This window comes from Pseudonaja textilis, chromosome Z, assembly GCF_049901715.1.
Source record: "Pseudonaja textilis isolate UNSWEBS1 chromosome Z, rPseTex1.2, whole genome shotgun sequence".
Lineage (NCBI taxonomy): Eukaryota > Metazoa > Chordata > Lepidosauria > Squamata > Elapidae > Pseudonaja > Pseudonaja textilis.
In genome coordinates this window covers 77,353,514-77,371,294 of record NC_142008.1, presented here as the reverse complement: position 1 = coordinate 77,371,294, position 17,781 = coordinate 77,353,514, and the positions used below count along the sequence as shown (strand labels likewise).

At 36.4% G+C, this 17,781-nt stretch overlaps 1 protein-coding gene across 10 annotated transcripts in view; it reads left to right on the top strand.

Annotated features, from left to right (window-relative positions):
• TNS3 (tensin 3) overlaps positions 1 to 17,781 on the top strand; it is a 171,844-nt gene that overhangs the window by 62,039 nt on the left and 92,024 nt on the right. For 7 of the 10 annotated variants that reach the window (XM_087916672.1, XM_087916675.1, XM_087916676.1 and 4 more), the window contains 5 exons: positions 4,887 to 4,999; positions 6,428 to 6,488; positions 6,760 to 6,835; positions 10,411 to 10,540; positions 11,451 to 11,516. In XM_087916672.1, coding sequence (XP_087772798.1) covers positions 4,887 to 4,999; positions 6,428 to 6,488; positions 6,760 to 6,835; positions 10,411 to 10,540; positions 11,451 to 11,516 — 446 coding nt within the window. The remainder of the gene's footprint in view (positions 1 to 4,886; positions 5,000 to 6,427; positions 6,489 to 6,759; positions 6,836 to 10,410; positions 10,541 to 11,450; positions 11,517 to 17,781) is intronic. The other 3 variants (XM_087916678.1, XM_087916677.1, XM_087916674.1) reach the window with 1 other exon arrangement.

The window sequence follows — 17,781 nt, the reverse complement described above, 5'->3', positions numbered from 1 at the left end:
AAACTTTTTATGCTTGCTAATTTTAAAAAGGGAAAGGGAAGAAGGCAAAAAAGAATCAGTGATGGATGGCTCTGTTCTCAACTCACAATAACTTTTGCATTTTGGGTACTATCCAGTATCCTAGATGTAGCCTTTTGAATCTATGATGATTAGGAATTGATGAGCAGAGCAGGAGGCTGATAAGAATCAGAGAAAGATAGAGTTTCAAAAAGTCTGAAGAGGTGATTCAAAATGGTACAATAAAAAAAAAATCTTAAGGTATCTATGACGTATCAAAATGATCTGGCTGGATCATTACCACTACTGTAAACAGCAGTTCCTGAAAGTACATCAATGTATAGCTTCGGAGAGAAAAATGTCAACCCCTCCTGCTATTCCTATATCAAGAACAAATACATTTCACCTTTCTCTAGAGTCCTATAGAGCATGTCCTATATGAGCAAATGGTTGAGCTAGCTTATATAATGTTATGTTTTGTGTCATTTGATCAAAAGTTCCCTAGGGAATTTCAGATACTTAACTGCCAGAAAATAAGGGGAAAAATGAGTGTTGTTGCATTCTAATGAATAGGTCCTAATAATTTTCTTGAGTAGAGGAAAGAGACACAGATCTTAACTTGGAGATGGCCGGGGTAAGTGGGTGGGGAATAGATATCTCATAGCAACCTCCTTACTTTCTGAAATCAAGCTTCAGTACCAGTAAGAAATAAATGAGCAATACTCCTCAATGGAGTTGGGTCCTTATGTCTAGTTCCTGGACGGACAACTTGCCACAGCCAATTCTCTGTGACCATCTTTTGGAGCCATGTCATCATAATCAGCTCACAATAGTCATCTCGTCATGGTGGTCTTGCCATGGCCATCTTGCCACAAGACAACTTGCTGAAGGACAATCCATGCAGGATAACATAACACAATAAATGTATCTGCCATGTTATCTGTTTCTTGTACATTATCTGCATTTTTGCCAATGGAAGTAATATAGAAGAAACAGTGGTGAATAACAATTATCACATTGAGTTATCCGCATAGAATTGTCCTGCAGTGAAATGGCTGTGGTGAGTTGGCTGCAGCAAGTTATCCCGTTCTGAGGTTGAGTAGTTTCTGCACACAATAATTAACATAGGCACATGTTTTAATTTATTGTGCAGTAACTATATATTTCTTTTTCAGTCAATGTATTTCTCTAAAATAGACATTCCAAGATTTGTACTTAGGTATTGGGATAATACTTACTTTACTGTTCATGCTAACTAACAATACTGGACCTAATATGAAAGAAAATCCCAATTTGTTTATTGTATTTTTTTCTTCCAAAAATAAAGATGAATTCATGTGACATAACAAACATTGATTATAAACAATTATAATTACATCTGATCATGCCAGGTGATTCTTTTCCATTATCCTCTATCTGAATTGAAGCTTAAAAAAGCTTGCCACTGCCCTAGCCAAACCTCTATGCACAGTCTATGAGGTATGCTTCAGAACCAGCTCCTTGCCCGACCTAGGGGCATTAGCCACAGTCATATCTACCTTTAAAATGGGAGAACCTAGTAGAAAATTACAGACCAATCTCCCTGTGTTGCATCACCTGTACAATCATGGAATCAATTATAAACCAATCCATCACCCTCCACTTAAAAACAAACAACCTGCTTTCTAACGAGCAGTTTGGTTTCAGAAAAAAATTGTCCTGTAATCTGCAATTCTGCAGAAATATTTGGACCACACATCTTGCCCAGGGTAAAGCAATTGACACAATTTACATAGACTTCTGTAAAGCCTTTGATTCAGTGGTGCATGACAAACTACTGTTGAAACTAAGTTCTTATGGCATATCTGGATCCATGCACAAGTGGATAGCCATGTTCCTGTCAAACAGGCAACAAATAGTCAAAATAGGGTGGGCTACAGCACGAGTTAGCAGCAGTGTTCCCCCAAGGCAGCGTTTTTGGACCCATACTCTTTCTGCTTTACATCAGCGGCCTATGCTAGTGATGGCTAATCTTTTAGTCCTCGTGTGCTGAAAGTGTGCATGTGGGCACATGTGCACATGCACATGTGCCTGCACACATAATGCAATGTGTACATGACCCCCCACCTCCCTGTACATACACACACGAACCCCCTCATGCCATGTGCCTCCACGCATGAGCGCACCACCTCCCATGCATGCGACATACCTCTGTGCATGCATGCCCAACCCTGCATATGCCACATGGCTCTGCATGCATGCGCTGCCCTCATGTGCACTGCCTGCCTCTACGCATGCATGTGTGACTCCCATGTGTACCCCACCTCCTGCACAGCAGATACCAAGCAATCAGCTGGCTAGTGGAAGGCATGCGTGCATGCAGACTGGACCTGAACTGGGGCGATAGCTTGCATGCTGGCAGAAATGGCTCTACGTGTCACTTCCAGCATGTGTGCCATAGATTCACCATCACAGACCTATGCAATCATATTAAAAGCAGCTGCTTCCTCTTCGCTGGTGCCATAAAATTATTTAATACCACGGACAATGCTGCTGCCCTACAAAGCGATCTTGACTATGTGTCAGAATGGTCGTGCAATTGGCAACTCCAAATCTCAACTAATAAATGCTCTGTCCTACATATTGGCAATAAAAAGCAGAACACCAAATATAAGTTGGGTGGAAACGATCTTGTAAACGACCCTCACTCTGTCAAGGACCTAGGAGTACTCAAATGATCTAAGCTCCAGAGCTCACTGTAACAGCATTGCCAAAAAGGTATTAAGAGGTTAACCTAATTTTGCAAAACTTCTTCTCTGGTAACATTGTATTGTTAACTAGGGCATACAAAACCTTTGCCAGACCAATTTTTGAACACAGCTCATCCCCCTGGAATCCATACTGTATATCAAACATTAACACGATCGAGGAGATTCAGGCATTTTACGAGAAGACTCACAATAGAATCTCTACTCACAATAGAATCCCTTATGCCACCAGGCTTGAAATTTTGGGCTTGGACAATCTGGAACTGCGCCGCCTGCAGTCCTATCTAAGCATAATACACAAAACTGTCTGTTACAATGTCTTACCTGACAACGTCTTCTTCAGCTTCAACCACAATAATACACAGGCAAACAATTGATACAAACTCAAGGTAAACCACTTCAAACTCTTTTGCAGAAAATACGACTTTAGCTACAGAGTGGTCAATGCCTGGAATGCTCTACCTGACTCCATTGTTACAGCCTCAAATCCTCACAGCTTCAACCTCAAACTGTCTACATTGGCCCTCATCCCATTCCTAAGAGGTCCCTAAAGGGGGTCTGCATAAGTGCACCAGCGTACCTACCATCCCTGTTTTACTGTCCCCATTTATCTGTATTTACTCCTTGTTCATGTTTATGTTCATACTTATACATGCTATCTAGTACATGCTTGACAAATAAATAAATAAATAAATAAATAAATAAATAAATAAATAAATAACTGTGAAGCAGGAAATATAAACCACACAGAAACTGGATTTTAAGAGAAAGGGTACCTTGGAACAGGTGGAAATTGGAAGTACAAATTTAAAATAAATGGACATTTGAGACCAGAATGGAAGAGAGATGTGATTGGATAATTATTATTATTTGTAGCTTAATATATCGCTTGATAGGAAAAGTAGAGGAGGCTGGGGAAATTGTTGGTAGTATGATTTGGTAGCCATAGTTACTATCCTTTTTTCATAAAGCATTCAATAAGTTTAGAATTTGTTTAAAGAATGGAGGGCTGAATAGTGATTGAGAAAACAATGTTGGAAAGAAAACCAGATTTGGCAATGCATCTTTCCCAGGGAGCCACTATTTTTCCTATTTATTTGTCAATACATAGCTGCTATTGACATAAAAAAGGAAACACATATCCTCTTAAAACATTACACTATAATAAATATTTACTCTGAAAAGTTTTTTTTTACTTAGATCTGTTTCTACAAATAAATTCATTATTTGAAAAGTTTGGTGTATTTGTAAACATTATCTAAAAGGGCATAAATGAATAGCAGTGTGGGAGCAAAAGGAATAATGTATTTTCAATATGGACTATTAAATTTAAAGCATTCTGGTTTTTTTATATAGTATTTCTTTTATCAAATACTATTCACAAGAACTGAAGCCTTTGACTAGTTAATGGAAGAGAATATTTATAGCTCAATGCTGAACTAGGTTTCCCCCCAGACCAATCTAAGTAACATCATCAGTGAAAGAATGGAATGGGGTTTGCTCTTATTTTTTTTATACTAGTAGCTTGCACTGTCAGTGTCAATGGTCATGTTCTTGATGGTTCTTTAATTAGGCTGTTGTTTACTGTTTACTTGCTTATCTGCATTGGTAGTTCTTTGATTGCTTACTTGTTAATCTATGCTCATATGGGTGTTAATTGCTGGTGAGAAGGTGTTTTTGATTTTTCTGTTTCCTTTGGGGTTCTTTTGAGTGGTATGTAGATATTGTTTTCCTTATGTGCTTGTTGATCAGAGGTGGTATTCAGCAGGTTCTGACCAGTTCTAGAGAACCGGTAGCAAAAATTTTGAATAGTTCAGAGAACCAGCAAATACCACCTCTGACTGGAGATTTTACAGTATTCTTGCCCTGCCATGCCCACAGTACCGGTAGTAAAAATATTTGAATCCCACCACTGCTGTTGACCAAATTATCTGAGTGCCAGGCCTCCAATAATTCTCTTACATTTTTTGGACTTGGTTTGATCCAGAAGCATATGGTTCCCCAGTTGACACGATGTTCATACGTTGTGAAATTAAGGAGTTTTCATTATGTACTCCTGACTGCTAATTGGTGCTCAAGGTTTCTTCTGCTTGCTACTGTATATTTCCCTTATTCATTCAACACAACTCTTTTCCTTTTCAGATATGTGCAGTTTTTGAGTGATCTTCTCTCTGGATTGGTAAAAATGAACACAAACCCTCTATTCTTACATTATGTTATTCTGCATGACATCTCAAACTTTGGTATTAGTGGAGGTAAGGCTTTCTTTAAAAAATTACTTATTTTGACTTTAGTCTTCTTCATTTTTCATCATTACCAGAGGCAAAATCTCCATCTTTGCTTATCCTGCGAAATCCCTGTTAACTGTTATGTTGGATGTAATGATTGCATCCTCACAGTGTTTAATTCTCCTAATGAGGAGAATAAATATCCCCTAATGAAAAAGGATCTTAAAGTTTGGCTTTCTAAAATAACTGGGAAATCTCCAGAATATTATTATCAGGGGATTCTATGCAAATGTATTCTGATAAATTATACACTCTGATAGTCTTTATGATTATTATTCTTTTCATTGTTACACAAAGTTAATTTTGATAGTCTTTAACTTATGGCCATGCAACCATGTTGCAAGCTTCTGGCCAAGCACTGACTAAATTAGGCTTTTAAGCATTTAAAAAATTATGTTCTTATATTTGTATTTATACCTATGCATAAAATTTTAATAATGATGCTTCTGACATGGATAAATAATAAATAAAAACTTCAACTGAGAGAAGCCATCATGAGGGGCTTGTTTAATGACCACGTCACTCAAGATTCCAGACCCAACTGTGGTAATAAGTAGAGGACCACATGTTAATAAGAGATACCAACTGGAATTATTCTTTATGGCTCAGACCAATATACTATTATTATCACTGCTACTTATTTATTTATCTAACAGGAATGAAGGGAAAAACATCAGGATTCTGAGCTTTCCAGAACAATGGCGTTTGCTAGTATTTTCATCAGATGTAACATCTATTGTTCCAGTGCACTGAGGATTTTCCTACCAGAGGAGAAATCCCTTATTGGATTGAAGGAATGGACCTTACATCTGGCAAAATCAGTAGCAAATGTCAACATTCTTGTGATTAGTCTCCCTAGTGGGGTAGGAAGGATCCAGGTCTGATGGCATGCCTGGGCTTCATCCAGGAGGCCAAACATTCTCTCCAGCACTCCGCTTGATGGCTGCATGATTATTAAACAGCTGCAACTGGGAGAGCTAGGAATGCGATAGTTGAGTAAAGTGATCATATGGAGATCTTATTTAACGACCACTTCATTCCATGACTAAGATTCTGGCCCCAAATGTAGTCCAAAGTAGGCAGCTAGTTGTTTAAAAGTCATTCCAAGTAAAATCTTTCTTCATGGCATTAGTGGCTCCTACTACTCACTACTACTACTACTACTACTACTATTACTACTACTCTATCTATCTATCTATCTATCTATCTACCTACCTACCTATCTATCTATGTCATTATTAATATGTAGCCAAGTGACTCCTAGATTGAGCCAAGCACCCAATTTAATTGTTTTTCTAAACCAGTGTATCCCATATGATGTACAGCAAAAATAGGGTCAGTGTTACTCAAATGTTACTTAAAAAGTTGAGATATTTGTAATTTCCCCCCTTTTAGGTTGTCAACCATTTCTGAAATTGTATGAGGGCATGCTGCCAGTTTATACATCAGGAGTATAGTAAGTATACAAACAGTTTTGATGTGTGCCTTCTCTATGCACTATGTTATGTTATTCAGATCACAAAGCTAAATGATGTTTAGCAAAATGTGATAGAAAAACAGGACTTAGATTCTAAACTTCATTTTTTCCTGTGTAAAGAATGATATTCATGACTGATGATATAGTCTCAACGGGATTGCATTTTTATTATGTCATATTGGAATTGGAGCAGTTGAAGTGTTTTTCTTCTGAGAATATTTCAAATGTACATGATTCTCCTGTTTTTCAGTAGCACAGGGTTAGAGAAGCAAAGCAGAGCCTGCATTGCAATTGAACCAGCCCAGCTATTAAAAGGAGATATAATGGTAAGTGTTCTGTCTCACTTTTCTTCTTTCCCAAAAGATGAAAGAATACAAACTCACACAAACACAGGCAGGCAAACTGGCTTGGACTTCACAGAGTTAATTCTTTGGAACTGATAATATCCTTGGCATTCTAACGCCCTCTGCCTGCCAAGTCCAAACTGATAACAAATAAAAATCTACTCACAGAAAATTACAAGGCAGTCCACAAAAATCATTCACGAAGAAAATCTGAAGTAAGATTAAACTTTGTCCTGTACAAAGTTCCAGCCGAAAACACACCCACTTTTATCCCCTGTGGGGTGTGGCTCAATGACTCAGCTCACTCTCTGACCCTCCTACATTGCTGCTCACGTTTCTCCCTATGACGCTGCTTAGGATCAAGCCAACACTCTTCCTCTTTAGTCCCTGTCAGGGGCTGCTCTGATATGCCTTCCTCCTGATTAATCTCAGGCTGTTCCTCTCGGTTGTCAGATGAAACCTGAGGCATTATCAGGGAGGAAGGCATTGCCAGAGAGGAAGGTCCTGGGGAGGAAGGCATTCCCAGTTCCTCCTCCTCATCTTCCAGATCTTCTTCCTCTGACAGGAGGATAGGCTCAGGAATCAGGGCCACAACAGGTAAGTGTTCCATAAACTTTGTTTTGGATTATGGATAGAGTTCAGAGGAAGAAAATGCATTCTAGAGTCATTTAAGGACTACATCACTAAATGTTTAACTTAATGTTAGTCAAATCCTATACTATTGTTAGCAGGTTTAATATTTTTAAGATGAGCTCAAGCAAAAAATTGTAAGAAAGGACTGATTCCAAAAAGTACTGTTTTTTAACTTAATTAGTTGGTGAAATATATTTGTATTACTTATTAATTAATTGATTACATTTATATTCCATTTCAATTGGAAAAAGCTGTCAGCAATTTACAAGAAAAAAGGCAACATTAAAGTGTCCACAATAGCTTGAAACATCTTAAACAGCAATATCACTAAAAGGTGTTCTACCAAATTACTCCTTTTGTACGTCATTCTGAATGCAATCAGGGAACGAGCAAGTCTGATTCACATTGGGAGATTCTTCCAGAGGAAGCAGCAGCTTCTAGTCCAATTCCTTTTAAATTTTAAGCAAATTATCTTGCAGATACTCAAGTAATCTGTGAGTCAAACTGACCATTAAATTGTATCAGAAGTCATTTATGACATAGTATGAAAATAGTGCTGAGTACCAGTTAGCATACTGTTAGATTCTGGACCAACTGGAAGTCTCAGTAATTTTTATAAAATCAACTACAATAGTCTAATTGATGGCAATACAGGTATAACTTATAGGTAGTTTTCACTCTTATAGCCATTCATTTAGCATCCATTTGAAGTTATGAAGGTGCTGAAAAAAGTGAGTTATGACTGGTCTTCACATTTATGACCATCATAGTACCTCCACAGTTACGTATCCAAATTTGGGCACTTGGCAACTGGCAGATATTTACCATGTTTGCAGTATCCCAAATTCATCTGATCTCCATTTTTTGCTGACTTCTGACAAGCAAAATCAATGGGGGAAGCTGAGGACTTATTGGGCACCCTGAAAACGTCACTGGAGAAGGAAAAGTGGTCCCAAGCCCACAAGGGGGAATGCATGATGCAAGATGGTTTATCTTGGGTGGGAGCCCAAATTGCACATCCCTGAAAGTTAATGGATGATGGTCTTTCAGAAAAGCTATGACTCAAAAGTTGCGGATCATATTGTTTTTGTCAAAAGCTTGAACTTGGTTAAGTACCAATTTTTGTGTCCCTCACTAAAGAAAAACATAGAAAGCTTATGTAGCCAGCTCCCCTATCTTTGCTCTTGCAAAAGGCAGCAAGGGAAGACTCTTCCAGCCAATGATTAAGCCCAAAGGAAAGAGATTTCAAAGGATTTATGGTAGAGTTATCCGAGAGTTCAGGAAATATCATAAATTGAGTGATAACTGATTTATTTCAAAACAAGTGCATGTTGTGCCCTCTCAAAAAATCCCATCTGCTCTCACCATGGCCAGATTGTTTGTACAGCACATCTATAGACTACATGGAACCCCAGAGAGAATAATCTTGGATCATGGGAGTCTGGTTCACTTCATTATTTTGGCAAGAGTTCTTAAAATGTTTGGGGACCACTCAAGTGCTTAGCTCCTCACATCATCCAGAAAGGAATGGAGGCTGTAAATATGCAAATTGGGTCTTGAATCAATATCTCATGTATTACATTAATTATCAACAGGACAGTTGGACCTTCTTCCTTTCACTAAGGTTGTTTAAAACAACTCAGTACACGGTATCACTAGATTCACCACCTTTATAGTGGTCATGGGGCAGGACTTTGTTTCTATCCCTGAGTTGCCCCAGGCCACCCCAACTGACCTCCTCCTTAAAGGCGTGTAACATCCAACTTCAAAATATCTGGCCAATAGTAAGGAAAGCACTGGAGGAGGCAAGGGAAGTGTAAAAAAAAACAAGCTGACAAAAGGCGTGCGAAACCAAAAGACCTTAAAGTTGGGGACAGGGTCCATTTATCTACCAAGTACTCACAATCTAGACAACTCTTTAATAAGCTGGGTCGAAGTATATTGGTCCTTTCCCCATAAAAAGAGTTATTAACATGGTCACCATTGAACTTGAATGTTCTAAAACACTTAGATGAGTCCAACCAATATTCCATTGCAGCCTCTTGAAACTGGAAATCATCTCTTGCTATGCCCAACAGTGAAACCATCTCTCAACCTGATTATGATTGAAGGTGAACAACACTTCAAAATCAAAGCCATTTTAGACTCTCACGCACATTAAGGAAAAGCCCAATACTTAGTAGCATGGAAAGCTTTTCCATCTTCTGAAACTGAATGGGTGAATGCCAAGCACATCGAAGCTGCTTAAGTTGCTTAAGAAATTCCAGGACCAAAACCCAGAGAAACCTTGTTGAATGACGACTAAATACATCTATACTTCTCTCTCTTCCCTTCTTTTCTCTTGGGAGTGATCTGGCTGGGGCAGGCCTGACAAAAAGAATACTATTACCAGATTAAATTGTAAAAAATGATGTCTTAACTACACATTATGTATATCTTTTAAGTTTTCATAATTTGTAATATAATTATAGGAGGCTTGCATTTATTACATTTATTTATTATACATTTATTGCAATATATTAAATGTGGCCTTAGACACAGAATTCAATACTCTGAGAATTTCTATCCTCACTGTTTTTAGAAAACAACTATTTTTCCCTCTCCCTGGGTCTTGGTTATGGAAAGCCTAAGTCTGGTTTATGCATCTTCTTGACATAGACTATGATTCTTTGGGATACATATATTTATAGTGAAAGATGGAATAATACAGTTCAGTTTATCAACAGAACTCAGTAGCTCATGTCTCAGCTTGTTTGTCCTTTTTGTTGAATTTCACAATTCTCTACACTGACATTCCCAGTAATGAACACCTTAAAATATGCTGTAAGATATGCTGCTTATATATATTTTATGTAGTTGCTCAGGTACCTTGAAGTTTCAGGAATGCATAGATGTATGAATGTTTGTTTATCTGTTTATTTCAGCTCAAGTGTTGCTGTAAAGAGTACCAGTATGGCATTCGGAGTGATGTTTTCCGTCTGCAGTTTCACACAGGCGCTGTTCAAGGATATGGCCTAATATTTAACAAAGAAGACTTGGATGATGCAAACAAAGGCAAGTCTCCATTTTAGAAGGAGAAATTATAAAGCAGAAATTTCCTGCCTCGTTGTTATCTAGAAGTTGGAAATAGTTATCTCTAAGGTTGCATTTTCAAGCAATAAGAACTTTATAATATACTACATGACCCATGACCATTCTTTCAAAGATATTTCCTTATTTAAGAAGAAAAAAAAGAATGACTGTGGGTGGGCAAAAATGCAGTGGGAACAGGAGCAATAGCAATAGCACTTATATACCATTTCACAATGCTTTACAGTCCTCTCTAAGCAGTTTACAGAGTCAGCATATTACCCCAACAGTCTGAGTCCTCCCTTTATCAACCTCGGAAGGATGGAAGGCTGAGTCAACCTTGAGTTGGTAACACCCAAACTGCTAAACTGCTGGCAGTTGGCAGCCAGCCAGAAATATAGCAGAATTAACCTGCAATATGGCATTTTAGCCACTGCATAGTCACCACTGTGCCATCACTACTGTGCCACCTTGACAACTTCTAAGTTCCTGTTGGCTTCCCCACTGACTTGTGAGAAATTGGCAGGGAGTGTCAGAAATCATAATCAGGTGATCAGGGCTGATTGCAGCTATACTGCAGTGGCCACAACTTTGTGAATACAACTGGTTTGAAAATCTTAATATTTCAATTACACCTGAGTAACAGTCCCCAATTTAGAATGCTTTCTTTAAATTAGCATATTTGAGGTACTTTGATTCAAAATATTTTGTGCTTTAATGTATCATTTGTTTTGACTTATGAACTCTTTACAATGAAAATGTCATGGATTTTTTAAGTCGGAATGTAGAACTGGGATTTTATTTTCATGTCTGATATTCATGCAACTCTGTTTTGTATGTACTTCATAAGATCTCTGATTTTTCAGAACTATTTTCTGCTATGCTTATTTTATAGATGATCATTTTCCTGAAAATGGAAGAGTTGAATTGGTATTTTCGAGTTCCCCAGAAAAAACTCCAGGTGAGTAAAATATGATCTAAAATTTACTTCAGCTATTCTCAATGTCTTATTCAAAGGAGGATCATAGAACTATAATTATAAGATTTGGTTACTTGTATCTACATTTTCATTTCCAAGTACAGTTTCTTACATTCTGCAAGTCTCTCCTAATTTCAGAATTCTGTTCGTGCCAAAAATAACATTGGATTCCTGAGTTTTAAAAATACGATACTGCAATCTTGTTCAAACATAAAATTCTAAGGAAAATTCTTAGCCTGGTGGCAGTCCAACTGGAAGCAGTATAGGAGATGTGAACATTGTTTTCCCTGCAAATCACTGTGGAGAGGAGGGGAAAGTTGCTACCACACCATTCTTTTCTGTACTATATCTGCTCAGAAACACACTTGATACTTTTCTTATTCTTGTTTGAAAAAGGCACAACTGCTTATATCCAATGAGTATTATCTCTCTGTCTACTTAACTGCTCCGTTGAGAATTGCTGGTTAAGTCTATTATCTGGAAAGATCCTGCATTAAGACAAAACAAGGAAAGCCTATTTCTCTATATTGTGAAAAAATGGGAAAAACGAAAGAAGCTGTATTATGAAGTTAGATCAATGTCATTTTTGGATTGGTCTTCCAGTTTGAGCTTCGGCGACAGACCGAAACCTCATCTCTCTGAAGCTTTGATCCGTGCTCGCCGCTGGAGTGCCCCGAGCCAGCTGGTTTGGGGGTTAAGCCACACAGTAGAGGTGGTGAAGAGGGGGGAGACTGCCTGCAGGGTTGAGGAGAGCCGCATCTCTCCTCCCCAGCTGACCATTACTCCCTTTCCCGAAGGTGGTTATAGCGGTGGTCAGAAATGGCCACCACAAAGAAGAACTTGACCGGAAAAGAATGTGCAGGAGGAAGATAAGAAGAGAAAGTTTTGGTTGACCGGGTCAAACAGCAAAAGCAACAAATAAGGTACCCTGGGATTTAAACTTAACAATGTTGTTCCCAAAGAAGATTTTGAAGCTGCGAAGGAGAGAGAGAAGGGAAAGGATTAGATTTTTTTTCTTCCCTTCCTTACACTGACAGCTAAGAGACTTAAGCAAGAAACTGAAAAAAAAAATCCACTTTGACATTAATAGGCATCTAAGCTGAAAATAAAAGTCAAAGGGATAATAAAGATTTCTGGACATTTAAACGTTTTTAAAAGCTGGAAAGGTGAAAAAAAAAAAGAATAGAAGGGCAGGAACTGGAAAAATGGAGGAGACTGCCTGGAATTAAGGAATAGAACTGTAATTAAAAGGAACTTACAGTGAAATTTTAACAAGATTCCTCAAAGATACATTGGTAACAAAATAATGGTAACTTGGTAACAAAATAATAGAACCCCAGGAAGAGAAAGTGGAAAAAAGAAGCAAGTAGAAACAGCCTTGGATTATTTGGATTACTTGGTGATTTTTGGTTCTTGCATCTAGATGACTAAAATTAACTGGGTGGTTGTTTAAAAGTTTTTAAAATGGTATCACTCTTAGAAGAACTGAAAACGGAACTTTAAAAATGGAAAGAAGATGCACAAGAAGGGAGAAGTTATTTTGGCTTCGTGTTTCAATTCTTAGAAATGGAGTTCTGGAACTAGTAGAAGCAACAAGAAACACTTGCAGAACCAGAAGATTGGGACAAAGAAGAAGCCATCTTTAATGATCAAATAATTTTAAGTGGGGGGGAAAAGAAAAGGGCGGAAAGAGAGTGAAAGGTTTAAGATTAGAAAAAACAACCAAAAAGAAGAAGAACAATTTGAAAGATAAGTATAATATTAGAAAGCAACAGAAGAGGGGATTACAGATGAAAGAGTTAGAAGTAGAGAGACGAGGGGGTAAAAAGGGGAGGGAGAAGAAGAGGAGGAAGAAGGCAAGGAAAAGAAGTTGTAAAAGACAGAAACAAGAAATGGAGAAACAGGGAAAAGATATAAGGATTGTAACCATAAGTTTGTTTAGAGATAATGGGTGAAAATTTAATTGTAAAATGGATTCTGCAAAGGTACATAAGATAGCTTTGTTATATTACAAATAGAAATAACTTTGGAAAATATGATGATGGATAAAATATTTATTGTAATGCAGTGGAATGTTTGTTAATAAATAAATGAATTAAAATGATTGAGAGAATTAAAAGGGAACATTTTTAATTATTAGTAATGATTTATAAAAATATAAATGAGAAATATGGAAAAAAAGAATTAACTATGGAAAGTTTATAAGTGTTCCCAAGGAAGTATGATATTCAATTGAAAAGAAATGTTAAAGATGTTAAGATTTTAATGCATATTAATGGTAGAATTGAATTGGAATGGAATGTGTTTTATTTACATACATATATACATACATACACACACACACACACACACACACACACACACATTCTTTTTAAGAATATAGTGTCTATTTTAAGAATGTACCAAGCAGAATTCAGTTGGAAGTTATGTATTATATTGAATGCTATAGTCTTAAAGCTATACATTGAAGCTTAAATAAGAGCTTGAATGGATAAAATTAAAGGATATAAAGGTGTCATACTCTAATTGGTAACTACAGGGAAAAATTTGCTTAATAAGAAAAGATAATGTGAAATTGTAACAGGACAGACAATGTCTTTTCTATAATATTTAGGTCTTCCTTAAGCTAAATATTTTGATAGATTTGGTCGAGGTAGAGAAATGAGCTTTATATCAGTAAGTAACATGGCTGGATGAATAAAATATGATAAATCTCTAAATTATTATCTCTTAATTTTTATATGGGAATAGCCTTCTATGTGAAGTTGCTCTTGGGACTGATCTGGAAGCTTTGAACAATGCTGAATGCAATGGCTAGGTTGCTCACTGCACACATATTATTGCTAGGGAACTGCACTAGTTGCTGGTCTGTTACAAAGCCAATATAAACTGCTGATATGCAGAATTCTAAAGTATACAGAGTTTTAAAGTGATGTAAAACTCTGGGAAAGATTCTGCTTTTTCAGCTGTGGTTTTCGGGTTACAACTTAGTGATTATACAGAAACTTATTGTTTCTGCAGCATTCCAGACCCTTGCATTTTAGAGAACTGTTAAACACAGATTTAAACACACACTAATTGTTTTTAATTAAAGCAAGCATTTTTATGTTCACTCCATTGCTATCTTATACATAGATTATTTTTATTCAGAAATATTATTTATAAGACAGTGCATAGTATTTGAAAGAGGTAGCTCAGTTAGCTTGACTGAAGTATCCTTCTCAAAATGTTAAAGAAGCCAATCCTTTGAAAGCCTGTGTTTCAAAGTATGTTTGTGGATATTTGCACATATATGTGAAAACATTGACATGACATTGCTGTCAGCATACAAATATTACACATGTACAGACAGCTTTTCATACTTTGTACAGCCTTATTATTATTGGTTAATCTGCAATTTGATTCACAGTCTAGGATTGGTAAAAACTTAACCATTCAAGTCTTAACCAATGACCTAATAACTGTTAAGGTAATGTCTGAGTACATAATAATAACAACAACAACAACAACAATGACAACAACAATAATAATAATAAACAACTTTGGAATTGACAAATGTGCAACAATGGCAATCAAAGCAGGCAAGGTCATAGAAGATGATGGAATAAAACTTGAAAATGAAGAAATGATAAAGGCAATGAAACCAGAAGAAGGCTACAAGTACTTAGGGATTTTAGAAGCCTCTGATTTAATGCATAATAAAGTCAAGGAAACAACTTCAGCCAAGTACTTTTGAAGAATTCACAAGATTTTGAAGTCCAAGCTGAGTGGTGGAAACATCATAAAAGCAATAAATACCTGGCTATACCTGTGATTCGATACTCTGCAGGAATAATTGACTGACCCAGATGGAGCTGGACAATTTGGACAGAAAAACAAGGAAGCTTATGACAATGAATCATGCCTTGCACCGTAAAAGTGATGTTGATCGACTATATCTACCAAGAACAGAGGGTGGTTGAGGTCTCCTACAAGTAAAGCAGACTGTAGAAGAAGAATGACACAGCTTGAATTACTACATCCAGAAAAGTGTAGAGCCAATGATTAAGGAAGTACATAAAGGAGGCTTTTTAAAGACAACCAAGTCAAAAGCTGAATAGAAAAAAGAAGTAATTGAGAAGTGAACTGAAAATTGGAAAAGCAAAGTTATGGAAGGCCAATACCTGAAAAGTATTGAAGCAAAGCTGATCAAAAGCTTACTTGGAACTGAATAAATTCAGGAATACTGAAAAAAGAAACTGAAGGCTTTATTTTAGCTGCTCAAGAACAAGCCTTAGCCACAAATTGCATGAAAGCAGAGTTTCAGCATGTCACCACCAACACCATATGCCACCTCTTGTAATGAGAAAGATGAAACAGTTGACCATTTAATCAGTGGGTGCAGCAAAATTGTACAAACTGACTACCTAGAACGCCATAACCGAGTTGCTAAAATCATTCACTGGAAATTGTGCCAAAAGTTTGGATTTGAGTATAGTAACAACTACTGGGAACATTAGGTTGAGAAGGTTCTGGAGAATGAAAAAGTCAAGGTCTTTTGGGACTAAAGGTAGAAGCCGGATAAGGAACTATATAATCAACTTGGATAAGTATACTTTGATTTTATATTAGCACTAATAAAGCTGAACTATGGACTGTTAAAGAGGAAATTTAATATCAACTGGATTTGATCTTTTTCTTGTTGGAAAATTGTGGTTTAAAAAGCTCTGAATAATAGAGAAGAAAAAAGAAAAAAGGGGGTGAAGACATACCACAATAAAGAGTGCCATCTCAGTTAAACTCAACTTGTTTTTCTTTTAAAAATACTCTTGTTTCTTGAAATTGCATGGAAATTGATACAATAAAGCAAGAACTTTGAAAAATTGAAACATTGTAACAAAGAAAGAATTAGGAAGAGTCTGCCTTTGAGTTGCTGATTCTGGCATGAATTTGGTACTGGATTAGTGGAGACTTAAAAACTTGAGAGGAAGAAAAGTTGACTGTTGGAAATAAACTTTAAAGATACTATTTGGATTAAATTGCAAATCAGAAAGTTGTAAAATGGCGATTTCTTTTCTGGCATTAAAAATGGAACTCAGAAAAATGAAAGAAACACTACAAGAACGAGGTGGGCTGGGTTTTGCTTTAAAATTTATTGAAAATGTGGCAGCAGAATATGAACAACAAAGACAAAAGGCAGAAGAGAAGGTGGAGCAAATCATAGAAGAGACCATCTTTAGTGATCATCGAGAACCAAGAACTGTTGAAAGAAAGAAGAAAAGAGTTGGAAATAAATACAGGAGATTTAAGAAATTAAATAGAAAGGGGAATATCCGAAAAATTAAAAAAGGGAAAAAGAGCCAGCAGAAATTCAAAGGGCGAAAGGAAACTATAAATAGAGAGAGAGATAAAAACTGGAGTGAAAGAACAAAGGAGAAAAGACAGGGGGAAAGAAGGGACAAGAAACAGGATTTGGAAACAAAGAAATATGGGAATTGTAAAAAATGGGGAAATCCTTAATTGGACAGAGAGATAATGGGTGATTATTATATAGAAAGGGGATTCTGCAAGGTATTGAGGGGTAATATAAGTAAATTTATAGTTACGAAATAGGGACATATAGACTGACAAGATGGAAAAACAGAATTGTTATTTTTTGGACAATGAAATCTAATGCTCTTCCTCTTTATGTAGAGAGATAATTGTAACAAATAATGAAATAAGTATATTAGATATATTGAAATATTTTTAAGATTGGAATGTTGGCTTTTTTGGTTTAAATATGAATGGAATAATTAATGGAATATGTGCATTAAATATATGGAAATAAATGAAATGATATAGGAAGAGAGCTGAAATGGAATTAACTTTAGGGCTTAGGATTGTTTTACTGTTTGAATGAGTAGATTAATATGTCCTTTTTTGGGGTGGGGAATTTAATGAAATTTAAAAGGAGAAAAATCATGCAGAATCTGATTTGTATATGCTATGTAGTTTTAAAGGGATTATTAAGTTTAATGTTTTAGGTAATAATGTTAAATGAGATGTAAAAGGGGTGAAAATAAATGAATTTATAACTTAGAGGTGGCGCACTTATATTGAGATTTCAGGGGGGAAACCAATTTATAGAAGAAGTGTCTTTTTTTAATTAGAATTTAAGATGGAATATACAAATGTGACAGTTAAAAGTACTAAAGTATAATGATTATGAAGTGATCATAAGTGAATTAAATAATGAGATAAATATTTGGAATAAACAATAAAATAG